Source organism: Salminus brasiliensis, chromosome 1 (genome assembly GCF_030463535.1).
Source record: "Salminus brasiliensis chromosome 1, fSalBra1.hap2, whole genome shotgun sequence".
NCBI classification, from domain to species: domain Eukaryota; kingdom Metazoa; phylum Chordata; class Actinopteri; order Characiformes; family Bryconidae; genus Salminus; species Salminus brasiliensis.
In genome coordinates this window covers 36,901,061-36,920,225 of record NC_132878.1, presented here as the reverse complement: position 1 = coordinate 36,920,225, position 19,165 = coordinate 36,901,061, and the positions used below count along the sequence as shown (strand labels likewise).

At 43.9% G+C, this 19,165-nt stretch overlaps 1 protein-coding gene across 1 annotated transcript in view; it reads left to right on the top strand.

The window, feature by feature from the left end:
* sh3rf1 (SH3 domain containing ring finger 1) overlaps window positions 1-19,165 on the top strand; it is a 60,317-nt gene that overhangs the window by 17,705 nt on the left and 23,447 nt on the right. Inside the window, exons 3-4 of the mRNA XM_072678671.1 lie at window positions 15,600-15,875; window positions 17,779-17,874. Coding sequence (XP_072534772.1) covers window positions 15,600-15,875; window positions 17,779-17,874 — 372 coding nt within the window. The remainder of the gene's footprint in view (window positions 1-15,599; window positions 15,876-17,778; window positions 17,875-19,165) is intronic.

Here is a 19,165-nt window from a genome sequence, read left to right as displayed (position 1 = left end):
CAAAATAATTACATTACATGTTTACATGCACTTACAGTACATTACTGGTTGTATCATATAAACGTTTGCAGCGTGGCTCCCACAGTATGTGCTTTTGGTTGGGAGCAGAGCTTTTTGGGCACACTGTGTACCCAGTGACCAGCTGGAGAGTGAAAGTTCTTGACTGTTAGGTGTGAGATTTGGCAGTCTCTGTTGCGCGCTCTCTTTCTCTCTCTCTCTCTTTCGCGCTCTCTCTCTCTCTCGCTGTCTCTGCACGGATCTGCGTGTTCAAATGGGGCGAATAAACGGCACTCTCATTCCCTGAGCCTCAGATGTGCGCAAAGATCTTCACATGCACTAATACACTTTACAGGACACACACATGCTCCATGTATGTGTTTGTTTTTGTTGCAGAGAGTAGCATATCCTGTGTCCCTCTGCAAGTTCCTCTCTGTTGTGGAGTCATGAAGATCTGTTTGTTTGGCCAGGCTGCAGTCTTGCAAAAGTAGTGTTTAGTCTAAAGCTGGCATAGCTAAACCCTCGCTTACAGCTTCAGGAATCAGAATGCAATGTATACATTTGTTGTTGTAAAATGGTATGAATAGACTTTTTCTTTTCGGTCTGTCCATACCCACGGTTCAACTAAAATTGGAACAGTTGGAACTGAAAAGGACTGCTCTACTCAGCTCTGTGAGGTTTGTAGGTCTTAGTTGTAGGACTGTGGCAATGTGATTGTGTGAGGGTGGATGTACCTCTCAAACCTAAAGATACTAGGGACACAGGGGTGTCCACCATAGTTAGAATGTTGTTGATGGAGGGGGTTTTAAGTAGGCGTAAGTTGTAGTACTGGGCAGTGTGGATGTGTGAGGGTGTGCATACCATTCTAACCAGATGACACTGGGGGGTGACGTGGGTTACCCCCAGTTAGGCTTCCGTGACTAATTAAACCCCTCTAGTCCTAAGTTAGCTGTAGGACTGTGGTAATGTGTGTGTGTGTGAGTAGGGCTGCACAATGTATCGTTTCAGCATCGCCATCACAATGTGTAGAAGCCATGTCACTCCACTCCAGCCATGTAGCTCCACTGCTGCGTTCTCTTCACTGGCTTCCTGTAGCTGCTTCCCGCATCAGATTCAGAACCCTGACGCTGGCCTACAAAGCCAAGAACAGACCAGCCCCTCCGTACTTGATGGCAATGGTCAAAAGCTGATCCGCACCAAGAGCCCTTCCAGCTTCAAGTGCGGCTCGGCTCGACCCGCCATCCCTCAAAATCCACGGAAGACAAGCATCCTTTTTTTCTGTTCTGGCACCAAAGTGGTGGAACGAGCTTCCCCTGGGTGTCCGAACAGTTGAGTCATTCACTGTCTTCAAACCCAGACTGAAGACCCACCTCTTCAGAGAGTACTTGGGCGAATAGCAGAGTGGTCACCTTATTTACCTGTGTTTAGTAATGTGTAAACTTATTTCTTATGACGTATCTTTGAATTTTTAGCCTTTTCAAACTAGCTGAGGTTTTTCTTGGGTAAATAGCAAAGCACTTTTGTAAGTCACTCTGGAAAAGAGTGTCTGCTAAATGCCTTAAATGTTAATGTAAATGTAGAAGCATTTAGCAAACCCATTAAATAGCCTTAATAGCTTTTATGACCCAATCATCTTCTTTCAGCTCAACCTACAACTTGGGCCTACTTGAAACCTCCCAGCCAACACAACCTGAATATAGGTCTTTGCTGAGTAATGCGGTTTCGCTTTGCCTTTCTGGCCAGCATATGAGCAGTGCTCAGATCTTGCTTTCCCTTCACTGCCATTTCTTTGCAGCTGAGACTTTGCGACTCAACATGCTCCAAATTCTATTTCTATTCTCTTCATTTTAAGCTAACGAACCAGCATGAAATGCATGCATTAACATTTGTGTGAAAACGGTGTTTGCAGAAGTAGCGTTCAGTCCTTATCACTAAAAATCTCTCGACCCCCCCCAGCTCTACTTGCCATGTCCCTCAGTGAAATTGTGAAATATTTTTTATGTTTTTAACAGTTGCTGCTTGAATGACTCTGAGCTTTCTGCGTTCTTCCTTTTCCCCCTTTTCTTTTTCCTGATGTCATCTCAAATGTGCAGTAAGCTTTCAGTCTGTGAGAGTGAGTGAGTGGAAAGGGAGTGTATCTGTCCTTGAGGGACAGTAGGATGAGGAAGGGTGCTGGAGCGTGAGGAGTAGTAAAAAGAGAGGGAGCATGTGGTAATATAGGAAATGTGTGAGAGGGAGAACAAACCATGCGGTTGGTCTGACTATGGGCAGATGTTAATTGGCTGTCTCGAGGAGTAATAAAACCACTTCCCCTTTTCTCACTCTTTTTCTGTCTCTCTGGCTGGTGTCTGTGTGTGTGTCTGTGTGTGTGTCTGTGTGTGTGTCTGTGTGTGTGTCTGTGTGTGTGTCTGTGTGTGTGTGTGCAAGAACACGACAGATAGGTTGATGGGGCATAGCGGACTGACTAGCAGAAGGTGGGGAAACACAGGAGAGGGAGGAGAGCGCTGCAGATGGAGAAAGGAAGATTTGGGATGCAGCTGAGGGAAAAGGGAGAAAGGGGCGGTTATGAAAATGCAGTACTGAAGATAGCAGGGTAAAAGGGAGGGTGGGGGACGTTACAGCACAGCAAAACAGAATATGAACCTCATGAGCTGGGAATAAGCTGCACAGAGCCGAGATAGGAGAAGCTGGGTAATGGAAATGGAATTAGAGTGTAGTTTAAACTTGGCTGTTACTGAGTCACAGCTTTAAGGGTCATGCAGAGACAAAGGCCCAGAAGTATGGCATAGGTGTGGAGTTTACATACCTCTTGTATTAATCTCCATAAAAAGGCATTAGTAATAGAATATTACACTCTGGAGAAGCTGCACATGAGCCTAAGGTCATCATGCCTAATGGCTAGAGTGTAAAAACTGCAATATTAGACATATGCAGCTTAAGTGTCCCTGACCAGTGCTGAACCCAATGACTGTAGAAAACATGGGCGCTGTGGTTTTGTTGTCTTCTGTTCTATGGAAATTTGGCACACCCTATTTTGAAGTTCGTTCTTTTCTTCTTGGCAGAATTGTTCGAGCCTGACCAGGTTGATTGGGGAGCGTCGGTGCACAGCCAATCTCTGATCTCTCCAGAGATGCTCGATTGGGTTCAAGTCTGAACTCGGGCTGGGCCACTCCAAGTCCCTCATAAAGATTTTCCTTGATGTTTTCTTTGAGCGGTTCTTAAACTTAGAGGTGTCTTTGAGTTATTAGCCTATTCAAACTAGCTGAGGTTCTTCTTGGGTAAATACCAATAGCTCTGGAAACCTAAAATATGGACAAATTGTGGAAACTGGATGCCCTGTGTAGTGTGTATATAGAGGTCATGAGAAGTAGAGAGGTAGCTGTAAGAAATCTGACTAATGTATTTATTGAAAGTAATTATTTTGCAGTTAATTACGTAATTGTTGGCTTTTCTCAGCTGTGCCTTTTTCCAGTTTTTCTTTTTTCCATGTTATTGTCTGCATTTGAAGCCCTCTTATCCACAGCCTGTTGCTGTGTTGGCTGGCAGACCAGAAGTTATGCTTTACCGACTCTATTGCACTGGATCTGTGATCCACAGCCCACCCACAACTCTCCTTTGCCATGTGAATGAGGTCATCTAGCTACACACACGTTACACGCTCATTTTTTACAGCTAGAAAATTGCACAATTAGATGGGCCCACACATAGATTATATATGGTAAAACTTGTTTCATTTAACCAACCAATGAACCAATGGCAAGCTTCCAGCCAAAGACAAGCACACAAAGCCTTATTGAGCAGACACATTAACTCTTGAGGCGTAATGGGACTCGCTCACCTCATACGTTTATAAGAATGTAGCACACTATAGCCTTCCATCCTTTCTTTTAGCCTTTCTAGACAGTTCTCCAAATGCTGCTGGAAAACAAAGCGTGCGCACACACAGACTCTCACACAGCCACTTTATGAGTACCACATGGGTTCTTGTGCTGCTCCATAATTCTTCCATAAACTGCAGACCCCCTCCCTGCAAAAACACTCTCTTTTTGATGACTAATCTGTAGCTTACAAAATGCCCCCGCCTCGGCACTTCCATATGGTTAATGTTTCACTCGTTGAAAAGCCGCCTTCTCCCTCGAAACGAAGTTTCGGTCTCTTTTTCTTGCCTTCCAGTTTTCTAGTTCTACACATGGCTGCCTCATGGTTCATTTGTCCACACATTTTAGACCCGGGCAGCTTTGATCACCCTCAAGGACTCCGACTCCCACGAGACCTTGCACACCAGGCTCGAGCAGCTTGTCTCAATCAGGCTAAATGGCTGTGAATCCCAAGCGTCCACAAATTGTAGTTTAATGCTTGAAAGCTGGGCGCATGCAGAGAAGAGAATTTATGGAGGTCAGTGGCCGATGACTATGGAACAGGTGTGTCATAATGAGGGCTGCGGAGGTGGCGTGTGTGCTGTAACCGTTCCATAGAAAAGTGTGTCTGTAAATGGCAGAGCACTGGCAGCAAACTCCAACACTGTAATGTTGGCTGTTCTAGATTGTTTGAGAAAGAGCTTTAGAACGTGAGCCAGTGTTTATGTGGAATGATGTTCTAGAGTCATATGAACTGGGATTAACTGATGGACATTTCTTGTATCATGTTACCTAAGGGTGGGGAATTTTTATTTATTAATTTCTTTTCTAGTTCAATGTGATTGAGGGGACATTCTGGAACGTTGGGTGAATGTGGATGGGATCCGTACGAGAGTGGGAATATGGTAGGAATATTCTGGCACTGTCAGTTGTAGGAGAACATTCTATCAACAGCGAAAAAAGAAGAGACATTCTAAAATGTGAACACTGGAAAACATTGTAGAACAGCAGAGTGGAAAATGTTCTAGAGGGGTGAATGTGGTGGAGGCATGTGAATAGGGTTGGGTCATTGGAACAGTGTGGAGGAATGGGGAGAATATTCTAGAACAGTGCGAACTGGAGAACGTTCTAGAACAGTGCGAACTGGAGAACGTTCTAGAACAGTGTCAATAGGTCAAACGTTCTAGAACAGTGTCAATAGGTCAAACATTCTAGAACAGTGTCAATAGGTCAAACATTCTAGACCAGTGCGAACTGGAGAATATTCTAGAACAGTGTCAATAGGTAGAGTATTCTAGAACAGTGCGAACTGGAGAACGTTCTAGAACAGTGCGAACTGGAGAACGTTCTAGAACAGTGTCAATAGGTCAAACGTTCTAGAACAGTGTCAATAGGTCAAACATTCTAGACCAGTGCGAACTGGAGAACCTTCTAGAACAGTGGCAATAGGTCGAACCTTCTAGAACAGTGGCAATAGGTCAAACCTTCTAGAACAGTGGCAATAGGTCGAACCTTCCAGAAGAGCACAGATGGGGAGAACATGCTAGAACTGTGAATGAGAGACCGTATTCAAGTGTAAATGGGTTCAACGTTCTAGAACAGTGTGGGGAGAACATTGTAGAAAAGCATGAGCTGGAAGATAAACATGCTAGAACAGTGAGAGCTGGGCTGGCTGTCTGTTGGTCACTGTGCTCTGGTCTTCAGGGTTAAGAGAGATTATGATGGTCTGGGGAAGAGTGTGATTAAGAGAAGGAGAGGCAGAAGCAGAGAGAGCTGCTGGGATCAGGTTCATGTGTGATCTGGATTCAGACGCACATCTGGTCTCCAGACAAGTGTGTGTGTGTGTGTGTGTGTGTGTGTGTGTGTGTATGTGTGTGTGTGTGTGCGTGTGCGCGTGCTGTCTTCATTTTGTCTCCTTTTTCATGTATTTGAAGATGTTTTTCTCATTGCTAACTATCTTACTTGCGTGTTGAGCCTTTTCACATTTCTCTGTATTATTGCCTTGAAGTTGTTGAGTGAGTGTGTGTGTGCATAGATGTGTGTCTGTAGCCTCTGAAGTAAATTTAGCTCACTGCAAAAGCTTGCCAGTGATGTTAGATTAGAGTAAGATTAGAAACAGCATCTTTGTTCCTATATTCCTTTTTTTCCCTGTGACCGACTACAAACCATAAAGACTGATGTCTACAGTTTTTGGTTTTGTTTTTTTTCCCCCTTCATTGTCTATTTTTACATATCGGAGTTCACTCAGTTCAGTGAGAAGTGTTCCTAACTCCACCATCTAAATCAAGTTACCCATATAAGAGAATTTCAGCCTTGTAGTGTTCACACAGCGGTAATGTAAAGACGTTACTGAGATGCTAAAGACCTGAGGAATGTTTGCAGATACTCCTGTACATTTAAAAAGCCCAAATAGTCTCTGTTGTCATGTTCTTCCTGATGTTTAATATGGCCATTATGTGCAAAAGCATAAGGCATAAGAATGTACAAGAAGCAGTTTTTCATTTAAGTAATACACGAGAGGCAGGGCTATAACGTGGGATATTGGCATTGGCATTGGCACTGGCACTGCAGCCTACAGACTGTGATGTAAAATAGTCATCCCATCCCACCCCCCGATAGAACACTGATCAGACTGTGCTCTTCAGTCATAATAGTTGAGGAACAGTTCATAATGTTACAATAAACAGACAATACATTAGGCTATGTTACAGGTAGGGCTGGACAATATGGTAAAAAATACTATAGCACGATATTTAAAGACATTTTCACAATACATTTAATCACATACTAAATAAATCAGTAGCAGCAGATCCTTAAAAACTACTATTCAGGTACTCTCCCGTACTGAGTACAGTGATTTATATTCAGCATCTGCTTCTAATTACACTGTCTGTAAGGAACCCTGCAGTTAGTGTGCATCACAATAAGAAAATATCGTCAGATTGGCCAGCTCTAGTTACAGGTTCTGTAAATCCCATGGCTTAGCATACATATTTAACAAAGCTGTTCAATATTAACTTACTTTAATGTGAAGCTAGACTTTGTTTTGTATTCGTCTGCTCTGTATTCCAGTCATCCGTTCTATCTGTTTAAAACAGATAAAACAAACGGTTGTAACTTTGAGGCACTAAATTAGATCAACCAGATTGACTGATCTAATTTTGTGCCTCAAACCACAAAATGCATTCTAGCTACCTACCTACCTAATAACAGTTCTGAGAAGTATTGATGAGGATTGTTTTGAACCTGCAGCGTCTGTGTTCTAGAGTACTTGCGTGCGCTTTGGGATGCCGTCCAAATAACAGTGTGAAATCTCCAGCATTTACCTTTCATTTCCTTTTAGTTTTCATAGGGAAACTGGTCATTAATAGCTTCATCTTCCAAATTTCAATTGGAACAAATGTTTTTACCTGTCTTTTACCTGTATAATTATAACATTGATACTTTGATATGACTGGTGTTTTTGGTCTAGTGTTGGTGTAGTGGCTAGGTTGCGTGTACATACGGCAGAGTAAACTTTGAAGAGCTTCATTAAGTGTGCTATGTTGGCACTTCTGGAACATCAAAGAAAGTAACTTTGGAAAGCCTTAATACGCACATTGTTGTTTGTTTTTGTTTTTTTTGTTTGTTTGTCTTTGTCTTTTTTCACTCTACTATGCATTTCTTAGTACCTTTCACCATTAAATCCCCCAACCCTGTGTTTTCAGTGCTTCACTGCATCCATGATTGGCATGAAGTCCCATAAATAGCCATAGAGAACGAGAGAGGAGAACTTGTGTGGCAAAGTTGCCATGGAAACCAGAACTCCTGAAGTTTCACTTTTGTGCGGATGTGTCGAGAAGGAGAGGGACCCTCATGTCATGCTGTCGTAAAGGTCAAAGTTGAAGAGAGACAGGTGACCCTGTGGGTGGTGGGATAATAATTGGGGCTATGCTTCACAGAGACAGGCAGAAAGGACAGGAAGCGCTGCTCTGCACTCTGATTAGCTGTGATGCTTATCTTGCTGGCTATTCATTGACCTCCTCATCCCTTGACATCTGTTCTGCCTAGTTAGGCTCACCTGCCTTTTAAGGGGAGATGCTGACATTGTGACTGGCCCCTCATCGCGACATTATGGCCAGTTTAATAACTAGCCTCCTGTTTGTTTGTTTTTTGCCTGTTGACCTGTCCATTCTGTGTTCTCTCGTAGCAGATTTCTCTCGTGGGCAAAAATGGCAGAGAATAGAAAAACGTCTGGAGGAAAAAGGGTCTCAAACACCGTTAAAGTGCAAGAACCGCAGATTGTTTTCATGTTTCTCTGTGAAATAGTTTCACACTGCAGACTATTATCTGTTTTGTTAACTTCTGCTCTTCACTGCTGCAGGCTGTGAATAATCATTTGCCAGACCAGGGAAAAATAAAGAATTGAAACTGGATTGGACTTAAAATAAGCCCCGATCCAATCCACTGGAACAGACTAGTTGAGGTGCTGCCTCGTTTCAGCTACAGCATAGTCCAGTCCTTCCAGGTGTGTCCAATTGCAAGAATTCACACAAATTCAACCAATCCTGTCAGGGTTTGCCAGGGCTCACAAATTTGTTCCTTCACCCTGTTATTTCCCCCCTAAAACATATAAATCTGTGAACTGCATGCTGCGTTCCAGGAAGCCATAGGCTGCATCCAAAACCACACATCATTGTACTGAGAATGTTGACGAATGTGCTAATAATGCTGGTTCACTACTCGTGCACACTGCGCAGCATAGTAGTATGCAGGTTTGGCCATCCTACAGCCATATACTCAGACACCCTACCTATTCATGGATGAAGCATCTGATGTCTACAGGTTTTCTGTCTGAGCTTCCACAGTCGTAATAGTTTTGGCCTATTATTCAAGTCCATATTTGTTGGCCAGTGGCAGAGTAACAGGACATTCTGTAGCGTTGAACCTGGCACTGGCAGGGATTTTCTGGATTGCAGTCCATTGCAGAAGTGGCATAGACTAGGCTGTTCTTCCATGTTCAACTGTCCCGGGCTGGGGAGCCTGTGCTCGCTGCACCCTCAGCCAGTTCTTATGTAACAGAAGTGGAATCTGATGTGGTCTTCTGCTGTTGTCAACCAGTCAGGCCATTGGCAATTGATCCATCTAATTAATAATAATTGTTGTGCTATAAACCCCTAGTAGATCAGCAGTTCTGGAAATACCTAAACCAGGCCTGTGGTGTATGAAGCGAGAGGGCCATGGCAGGCTAATTTAGTCCTGGGAAGGTAGGAGGTTTGATGAAGCCTGTGCATTTGCAGGCATTGCAGTGGCCTGGACCAGAGGAGACTGCAGTCTAGGATACAAGGCTGCTCATTGCCCACCGGCTGTAAACAGGGCCATTAGGAGCCCATTTCAGCTAATGGGGTTGTAATCAAAACAAGATGGCACCTTCCTACACCCCCACTCGCTGGAGCCCCGTGTCAACAAGAGAACACGACCTCCATTTGGTGCGGAGAACAGTAATCGGTGGTGAAGCAGAGCAGCGAAAACGTGGTGTTGGAGCCATTCGTGTATTGTTGAACCCTTGGGAGAATTGCCTTATTAGTACCCTCCGTAGTCTCAGTGTGTGTGCCTGTGCGTGTAAATCTCAGACAGGAAGCTCCTTGGGGGTTTGAGGAGTTGGGTTTAAGACAGTGCCCTGTCTAGTTACTCCTCCACACCCTCAATAATAGCGCCTAATAAAGACCTATAGGCTACAGGGAGATTTAGAACAAAGGGCTGCCTGTAAACCCAGCGCTACCTTTTCTTGCCTGTAAAAACAAATGCTAAGACTCAGCATTTACCTGCAGCCATTCTGCCATCCCCACTGCGACCTGTTAACTGCACTACACTGTGTGGATTTGTTGCTCTTTCCTTAAACGTCCTTAAAGTGGGAAAGTGGTAGTGGGGTATTAACTACAACTGCTTGTTTTGATCTGATCGTGTAGAAATACTGACCTTAATTTTCTGTTTGCGCGCACTCTTGTGTGTAACGCTGGCAGATTGTCGACATCATGTTGACATGTTGATGGTCAGTGTGGTGTGCCAGGCCCTTGTCCCAGCACTAATTTCATTAGCCTCCAAAACAGATTAAAACAGCTCTGATGGATTACGCAACACCTGATGGCTCCTCGGTAACCCTAGGTGACTAGGAATTGGAATCCTTCTCTCTGGGGATGGCAGCAAGACGGGTCTGGAGATGGAGACAAAGTAGGGGTTGTTGTTTGCAAAATGTAATGTTGTGTGAAAGGTGTCACGTCAGAGTTTTGTGCCACAGTTCAATAGTACTGTACTGTGGCATATTTTTCACAATGCTATACTGCGTAAGAACAGCTAACATGTTGGCATACACATTGAGGCACTTTTAAATAACAGTTGAACACATTGGGAAATAATTGTATGTTTTTGGAATATTAATTCCAGTTAGTCAGCTTGTCTGTTTTAAACACCCAACTGGTTATCTGTGTCTTAGGGCCTGTTTACATCCAGCATTAACGTGCGTTTTTGGTGATCGGATCACATTCGGATTTCACATTTCTCTTGTCCACGTTAAAAGGCACGTAATAAATCCCCCAAGTTGCACTGTGGTCTGGTTACGTTCAGATGAAGTCGACCACGGTGTTTTCTGAGATCACATTACTGGTGGGGAATAGCACAAATCTGTGTGGGTGGGGGGGGCTTTAATGTGACTTGATCTGATGTTTTCAAAGCTGTGTTAACATGCAGCTCTGATCTTTTGAAATCCTATCTGAGCCACTTCATATTTGAAGGTCGAATGAGGTATATATCTACAGGTGTATGTTCTGAATCTGGCGCATTGTTCTAAAACGTGAAAAGTATAGGGGGAAAAAAAAAAAGAGTATTAACAGTGTGTAACGGATTGAGCGAGGGACTAATGAAGGCGGTCTCTCCTGAAGGACGGAGCGAAAGGAAATGAGATGGGTCACGGCCCATTCATACAAGCATACATTATTTAGCCTTGCAATCAGCGAATGTAATACGCAGTCATAAGCTTTTCTACAGAAGCTCAATTTCAGTGGTTCATAAGACCCGAACTGTTTATGGTGCTTGACATTTACATTGCTTCCATGCTTACTCAGCATGCGCGTGCCAGCGGAGCCGGTGCCTTTATTTTGATTCATTTTCACAGACTGGGTGAGAACTCATTAGTTTCTCATTACACAGGCCTCATTAGTGCTGGAACAGGCACCTGAACCTGTCAGCCAGTGACAGACTGTGGTGAGATAGCACAGCTCTGAGAGAGTTCAGCATTAGTGCAGGTCTAATAATAAAAGAGAGCGCGCCAGTCAGGAGTATCTGCTTCCTCCTTTTGTGCTTTTTATAGCCAGGCTGTAAAAGTCCAGCCCAGTCCAGCCCAGTCCAGCCCAGCACAGGTGCTGAAAGAGTGAATGCAGGTGAAGGGGACTGGGTGTAATTGAATGTGTCTGTTGCTGTAATTGTATTTACAGAGAAAACCTTGCAAGCACTGAGGGCTTGTTTTCAGCCTTGTCTAAGATAACCCTGCATGAGTTTTTTTTTTTTTTTTTTTTTTTTTTTGTCTTATGGGGGGGGGGGGGGTGGCTTAATAAAGTAAGCAATGTATAAAGGGATTAGTTTTTGTTTTTTTGTTTTTCTACAGTGGCTCATGGTCATAAAGACTCATCCCGTAACAATCATGTAGATGTTTTTTTTGCTCACTGTTCCATTCTGCAATTGAAATGGCTGAAAATGAAACATTTTTCAATTTTCCGGCCTATAGCCATCTTATTTCAGCTCATGAAATCGTGCTGGATCGGATAAGGAATGTGCGCCAACATTTGTTGGAGAGTTGTAGGGTGTGAACATAACTTTAACAGACCACAGCCTGTACTAACTGCCTCCGAGGGGACAAATATGACCCACTATTTTATTTCGGGTCATTTTTGGACCGTTTCAGTCTCACATTTTTTTGTTTAGACTCGTGGTTTAACATGTCTGTGTTCACTTAGTTTGTCAACCAGTGAGCAAATGGAACTTTGCCTTTCATATTTCACATAACGCAGGATGTGATGGCATGCAAGTCACATAACCATCTAGAAGCATTTGCGCAAACCCAAGTTTGGTGATAATACCACATACTAGGGCTGGGCAATATGGTAAAAATAAAAAATCATGATATTTAAAGACCTTTTTTTGCGATACATGATATTTTTATTAAAAACATAAGTAGCGACCGAATCTTATAAACTACTATTCAGATCCTCTCCTGTACTGAATACAGTGATTTATACTCAATATCTGCTGCTCTACATCTAACTAAACCAGTCTAATTACACTGTTAGTAATGAAACCTGCAGCTGATCAGTGTTTATTAAGCACTAGCGGTGTCCTCCATATGCTTAGTAAAGCATATTGTTATCATAACAAAATATTGTATCACAATACGATAATATCGTCATATTGCCCAGCTCTACCATATACCACGGTATTACTTTGAGATGGTATGAGGTTAGAAAAAAAAGTTTATGCCACACAGCCTTAGTTTTAAGCCACACTCTTCATATTCTCCACAGTTTAACAGATGTTTCATTAAAGGTTGTGTTAGTATGAGGTTTGAGACCTAGCCTGTCTTGCCGCTTTCTGCAATGTTTTTATTTATTCTGTTCAGGTTTGATGTGGACCAGGCATGAGCAAATGATGCAGACATGATCATATTCATATTACCATATGAATCCATAACACTTTTTTTTTTCAGGCACTGCTTAGTTTTGCCGTATTGGAAAAATTTGGGGTCCACGCCTGAGGCTCAAACCAGAAAAACACACATGTGCACGCACAGAAAGATCACTTCTGCCTTTGTGTACACATTAAATGTTTCCCCTCTTCCTCCACATCATCCATCTCACTCACTCTCTCTCCCGCTCGCACGCTCTCTCTCTCTCTCTCTCTCTCTCTCTCTCTCTCTCTCTCTCTCTCTCTCTCTCTCTCTCTCTCTCTCTCTCTCTCTCTCTCTCTCTGCTGACAGCTGGCTCTGTGAGAGGCCCACTAGAGGGGCAGGAAAGGAGTGAGGGAAGGGTGGGAAACAGGAAAAGAAAATGAGAAACACTGAGGGTTTGAAGATGGGCACTGGACCGTGGGCTTGGGGTTTATTATCGAAGGCCTAGAGGCACCATGTGTGGACACGCTGTGCGCACAATTGGAAGAAGAGTTCAGAACAGTACATCGTTTGCTGAACACTAGTTAACGGTCAGTCAGGTATGTCAGGTGCACAGCCTCGCCTGGTTTTAAGATTCGTAAAACACATAGCTCTAGTGATGTCCTTCAGGTGCTTTGGGTTTGCTGGTCTCCAGTATAGTTTTACTATGCATTTAATGGTGTGCATCCAGTATATACTCTGTTAAACTGGGTAGTTTATGGATACTGGATGCCAAGCCAGTGCCGCTGTGCTATTACAGCGCCACCCCACTCTCTCTCAGGCTGTGACGTTCCTGTGCATATCTGCCAGCCGGAGTTCAGTGAACTCTGAACCAAATCTCTGATGTGTTTGTGTGTTTTTGACAGTGAAGGTGAAAGTGCATCTCAATCTCCACCTTTCCTGCCTTAAAATGACCACACTAACTATGGTCTGGCCATAGAGAAAACCCTGGCTTTCTCAGCCTGTAGTTGGTCAGTATCTGCCTCTAACAGAAAAGGGAAATGGTAACATGCATTCAAATGCCAATGGGAAATCACCCAATTCCACCCTACACGCATTGATTGGTGTGTCTTTGCACTTGTAGGATGCTACAGCCATGTTAAAGCTCCCTAATGTAGTGTTTTTAGGTAGGTGTAGTTTGGTGAATGGGCTTGGGTGAGGATCCAGTCTCTCAAATCTCTCAATCATAAAATATGTCTTATTCAGGTCTGGCAGTGAATTAGGAGCAGATCAAGCATCTGCTGCAGAACTTGTTGAGTGGAAGACAGGACAAGGTCATTGGCACACGGCAGGAATTTAACCTTTCTATCATTGAGTGAGGCCAGTAGCTGTGGACTGTTCCAGCTGCACTGCTAATTCATCAGTGTTGGGCTGAGGCTGCAGCTCTCACCAATTCAGCCTCTTCTTTTTATTTCTTTCCTCTCTCTCCTCTTTCACTGCTGCTAACAGACTGCAGGGGAAAGGAGTAAGTCGTCTTGTCCTCCTTTGTTCTCCTTTGTGATTTATTCATCATAAACTGTTCTGTCATGCCAATCCCTCTCCCTCTCTCAAAAGATAGGACAGAAACTCAGTCTGTGCTCTGCTTGTTGTGTTTATGATTCCACTCCCAGTTCTGGATGAGAAGCGCAGAGGAGGAAGCTCATGGTGGGGTTCGGTTTGTGACTGTGAGCGTGGGGCGGGGGACTCTCTTGGACGTCCTGCCTGAAAGGGGCTCATTGAATCGGGCAGCGCTGCGTCCTCGGCCTCCTCCCTCCCCCTGCCTGTGGATCATTGTCAATGCTGAATGGAGCTTTGACTGGTTCCAGACGACTGGGCCTGCACCATAAAGCTCTTCACACACTGATAAATGGACCTTGCCCCACAGTATTGTGGGTCCATTGGCAAACCCCAGGGCATTCTGGGACTGCCAGACAAGGGGCTAGTCAGTGAGTAAAGCAACACAGACGGAGCAGAAAGGCAAGCCAACACGAGTCAGTCAGTCAGGCAGACGAGACGAGTCCGAGCTGGCAGCGAGGGCATTTTCCGTGTGTGTGTGTGTGTGTGTGTGTGTGTGTGTGTGTGTGTGTGTGTGTGTGTGTGTGTGTGTTAGTGATTTGTCCCACTGCCTCTTGGATGAGGGCAAAGAGTCGATTTGCTTCTATAGATTGCAGTTAAAGGTCCTTTTGTAGAAATCCAAGAAATGTTCAGGAAAAGGGTTTATAAAAATCTGTTACACAAACACCCACATCTAGTGCTGAGCGCTGTATCGTCGTATCGCTGTTAGTGCACACAACATTTTTGATGTCTGTGCTATTGAGAGGTTTGAATCATGCATATTTGATCAGTTTTTATTGTGAGGAGGAGGAGGAGGAGAGCATCTGCCTGAAGGGGTTAGTCAGTCATCGTTGTTTAGCATCCATGACAGTCAGCTTCTAGTTTCATAGTCTCTAAATTGCACTATAAGTGGCAGTCATCAGGGTTCAAGCACCACACCATTGTGGAACCAGTGGGACATAAATGATTGACCTTTTTTTTTAAAAAAAAAAAAAACCCTTACTTATAGATGAAGGGTCTTAAAAGACCCAAATTCAATAGACATTGACCCTTTTGACCTTAGTATGATAAGCAGCAGATTTCTAGCAACCAGAAACCAGAATCTAGTAACCAGAAAATGGCACATTTTTGGACATGTATTTGCTTTGTTGTTGAATTCAATTAACTAAATAATTAGCGAGTACCCAGATTACACTATGCGAGTCTTACCAGCAGTCCATACCAACTATTTCAGTCGCAATAGTCGTAGCACTCAGGACTGATGGCTTCATTAAGCGTATTAATGTAAACTGAGTGATGCCATAATATATTTGGAACATCTTGTGTGATCTTCAGTCTTTTCAGTGCCGGCCAGCGCTACACATAGTCTCACTCACACACAAACTCTTTCTCTCTCTCCTGTGAGCTCCTGGTCTGTGCTGTACATTTTAAAAAATGAATGTGTTTTTGAGTGCTCATGATTCATTATCCATGAGTCTTGCTGTTCCAGAGAAAGTGGCCTAAACTAACCCCCCCACCTCTTTTTCTGTCTATTGCAGGGAGTGCCCCAGCTCCCTTGTGCCAAGGCCTTATACAACTATGACGGCAAAGAACCAGGTGACCTCAAGTTTACCAAGGGTGACATCATCATCCTGCGCCGGCAGGTGGATGAGAACTGGTACCACGGAGAAGTGGGCGGCATCCACGGCTTCTTTCCCACCAGCTTCGTTCAGGTGATCAAGCCACTGCCCCAGCCACCGCCACAGTGCAAAGCTCTTTATGACTTTGAGCTGAAAGATAAGGAGGCAGACAAGGACTGCTTGCCCTTCTCAAAGGTGAGTTTACTAACAAAACACGGGCACTTGCCTGGGACGCTTGCACGCACACACGCACGTACACACATACACACACACACACACACACACACACACACACACACACACACACACACACACATAAGCATGCATACAAATGAAAGGTGAGACTGGTTTACTGATTGACATGTTCACATTGACCCTCCAGAACATCAACAATTTCAGTCAGTCATGATTGTGTGAGTGTTTTTCTTTAAGGGACTAACCCTTAGAATGTGTGTGAGATATAAAGGAATTAAAATGACCAGTATGTCTTAAATAATCCTTTTACAGTCCACAAATCACATTTTACCTTGTTTTGGTCCGGACCATCTGACTTTTCTGTTTGATCCAAATTAAAATGACAGGTGTGAAATTTGCCGCAAACCCCAATTGAACCAAGATCAGCGGATCAACTGAACCAAGACTCGGTTAGTTTGCAGTGTGAAAACATTTTGGTAGATGGTTCAGATTTCCGGCCATAGTAACCCATTAAACAATAGGAGAAGAAAAAGACAGGTGTAGTGCCCAAATCCGACTCGTGTAGCAATATGGGGTCAACAGATTACACTTGCGATTCCTGTATCTACTGCAACCCTTATTGACCCTTTATCAATAGAAATAAAAGGAATTCAAGGTTAATCTGTTAGACTCATTCTGCTGGCTGATACGTTTGCATACAAAGGGAGTCGGATTCTGGTAGGGAGGCAGAATTCAGCACTCTTGAAAGGCCGCTCGCCAAATTGACAAATGTAGACGTCCGACCCACACCGTTAAACAAATGGTCAAGTATAGGGAAGAGGAGGCAGAAGCTTTTACATAAACTATGTACTGTACTTTTTTTTGTTTGCTGCTTGCCATGTGCTGCTTTCCCCTTTTTTTCTTTGTGTGCTCTGTTGTGTAGGGGGGGGGTAAGACGGATTTAGGGTTGGGTGGTATTCTCGGGGACAGCAAGTTGTAATGTACAGGATGTAACTGACAAAAAGAGTTAAGAAAAGTAAAAGGGGGCACAAGTTTTTTGGTCAGTCAGCCTCCATCATACGATTAAACACACCTATGTATTTAAAAAATAGTCAGAATATCAGTCCAGAATATCATATTATATACACTGTTTTTTTTTATGTAATCAAGATCTTCCCCCTTTTTGTCCCAATTAGGACAAGGAGGGTGAGGACTTAACACTATCTCCTCCAATACATGCAAAGCCAGCCACTGTTCAAACTGCCATGTGGCATCTCCAAGAGGAAAGCGTCAGGTCTCTAGTTCTACTGCACCAGCTAACAGACTCCTGTTCCAGCTAACATAGCTTAAAAGTGTTAAGGGGATAGAGCACAGTCAGTTGTGCTCTCATTGACTCTGGCTGCTGATGGCAAAGCGGCATGGCTCGGGTTTCAAACTCTCGAATGTAAACTCTAAGAGCTAATACACACTTCATATTCTCTGCACAGCCGTGCTCGGTGTTTCTCGCACACTGACACTACTTTGCCACTATATTGCAAATGAATGGCAGTCAGGGTGAGAACAGTCATGTCCTCTTTTTCCTCGAACACACAGACCTTTTTGTGTGTGTAGAACTTCACACTGCGCTCTGCATTTTCAGCCACTGATGCCTAGATATGCTTTTGGTGCTCACTGGAACAGAACAGAGAGAAAGTAATTATGTCCCTGTTACACTGAAGATGAACCTATAAATAAAAAATCCATGTGATCCCAGAGCATGTTTTTCTTTCTAATGAGAGCATATAAGGCATTTCTTAGGAGCACACGTTGCACTCTGGTACAGATGAGAAGCATTCGAAATATGATGATCTGTTGCAGTGAAATGGACTAGGTTTCTGCCCAGTAACAAGGCATGTATTTGCTGTTTTCTTTCCCCACTGTGCAGGACGACATTCTGACAGTGATTCGGCGGGTGGACCAGAACTGGGCTGAGGGAATGCTGGGAGATAAGATCGGCATCTTCCCCATATCATATGTAGAGGTGAGAGATGTTTTAATGCAGTGTCTGTTAACTTAAACACATTGGAGGGAGTTTTTGGGGTAGATATGCATGACTCACTTCGGTTTACTCTTTGAAAAGCAAGCCTCCGGACATTCAGAGACCCAAAATCTCCGGCAGCTTCCGGCAGCGGTCCTGGCAAACACAGCCAAATTAGTCAGCACTCCTTTTTTTGAGAGCTCTGTGAAGCTCTTTAAGCTTTTGAATCAGAGAACACTCTGAAAATGTCTCCGTTAAAAGAGATGCGCGTCAGCCTTTTATAGCGTCGCCATCACTTTGTTTGTGAGTGACGCACGATCCCAGGCGTGGCTTTGAACAGAACAGCTGGGGAGGCTTTTGTCTGCATTGAGACATGACCACGTGGCTTTTCCACGTTCACTCACGCTCACATACACATTAAACTACCATTGGACTGTCCATATACAGGCCATATCCATAGTAATATACAGCAGAACAGCAGTATAACACTGCAACATCATTAGTCCCTACACGTGTACACTCAGTGGGGGAGCCATGCTGTCACACACAAGGAGGTGGGGAGGAGGGTAGTGCGCCTTATGAGTTAGATGTGCATTCTAATTTAGTTATTTGAGTGAGCGTATACGAACAGGTAATTAAATATACACTAAAGGAAAAACAGAAGCCTTTTCTATTTATTGTTATTAATATTTTTTTATGTATATATTTTATGTACCGTTGGTTATGTCTGTGGCCCCAATCCTTAATAGTAAGACTGAGGGAGGCCACCCCCCCCCGCTGATTCCATCTCTGTCTGCAGTCGCAACACTCGTAACACCTGATATACACAGCTTCCCTCCACACTCACGCTCTCTTTTTGTCTCTGTTTGGAGTTCGGCTTCTCTCACGCTCACCAACTAACGCTGGGCACACAAACACTTGCACACCCTCTGCGCACAGACAGACACACACACACACACACACACACACATTCTGAACACCATCATTAGTCTCTTTTCCTGACATGCTCTTCACAACTCCTTTCTCATCGCAGCATCTCTAACCTGGGCCTGAAAATAACCATCAAAACAATCTAAAATAGCTGCTGTCGCACTCGCGCACCCTGGAGCAGGGCTTCAATAGCATTTTTCTCTCACACATGCGTACATGTGCACAAACGTGCACAAAGAGAGGGAGAGGGAGACTGAGAGAGAGAGAGAGAGAGAGAGAGAGAGAGAAAGAGATGGTAGCTTAAGGGCTTGCAGAAGCCATGGTTGTTTTCACGATGGCAGGCGTTTTCCTTAAACGAGTGCTT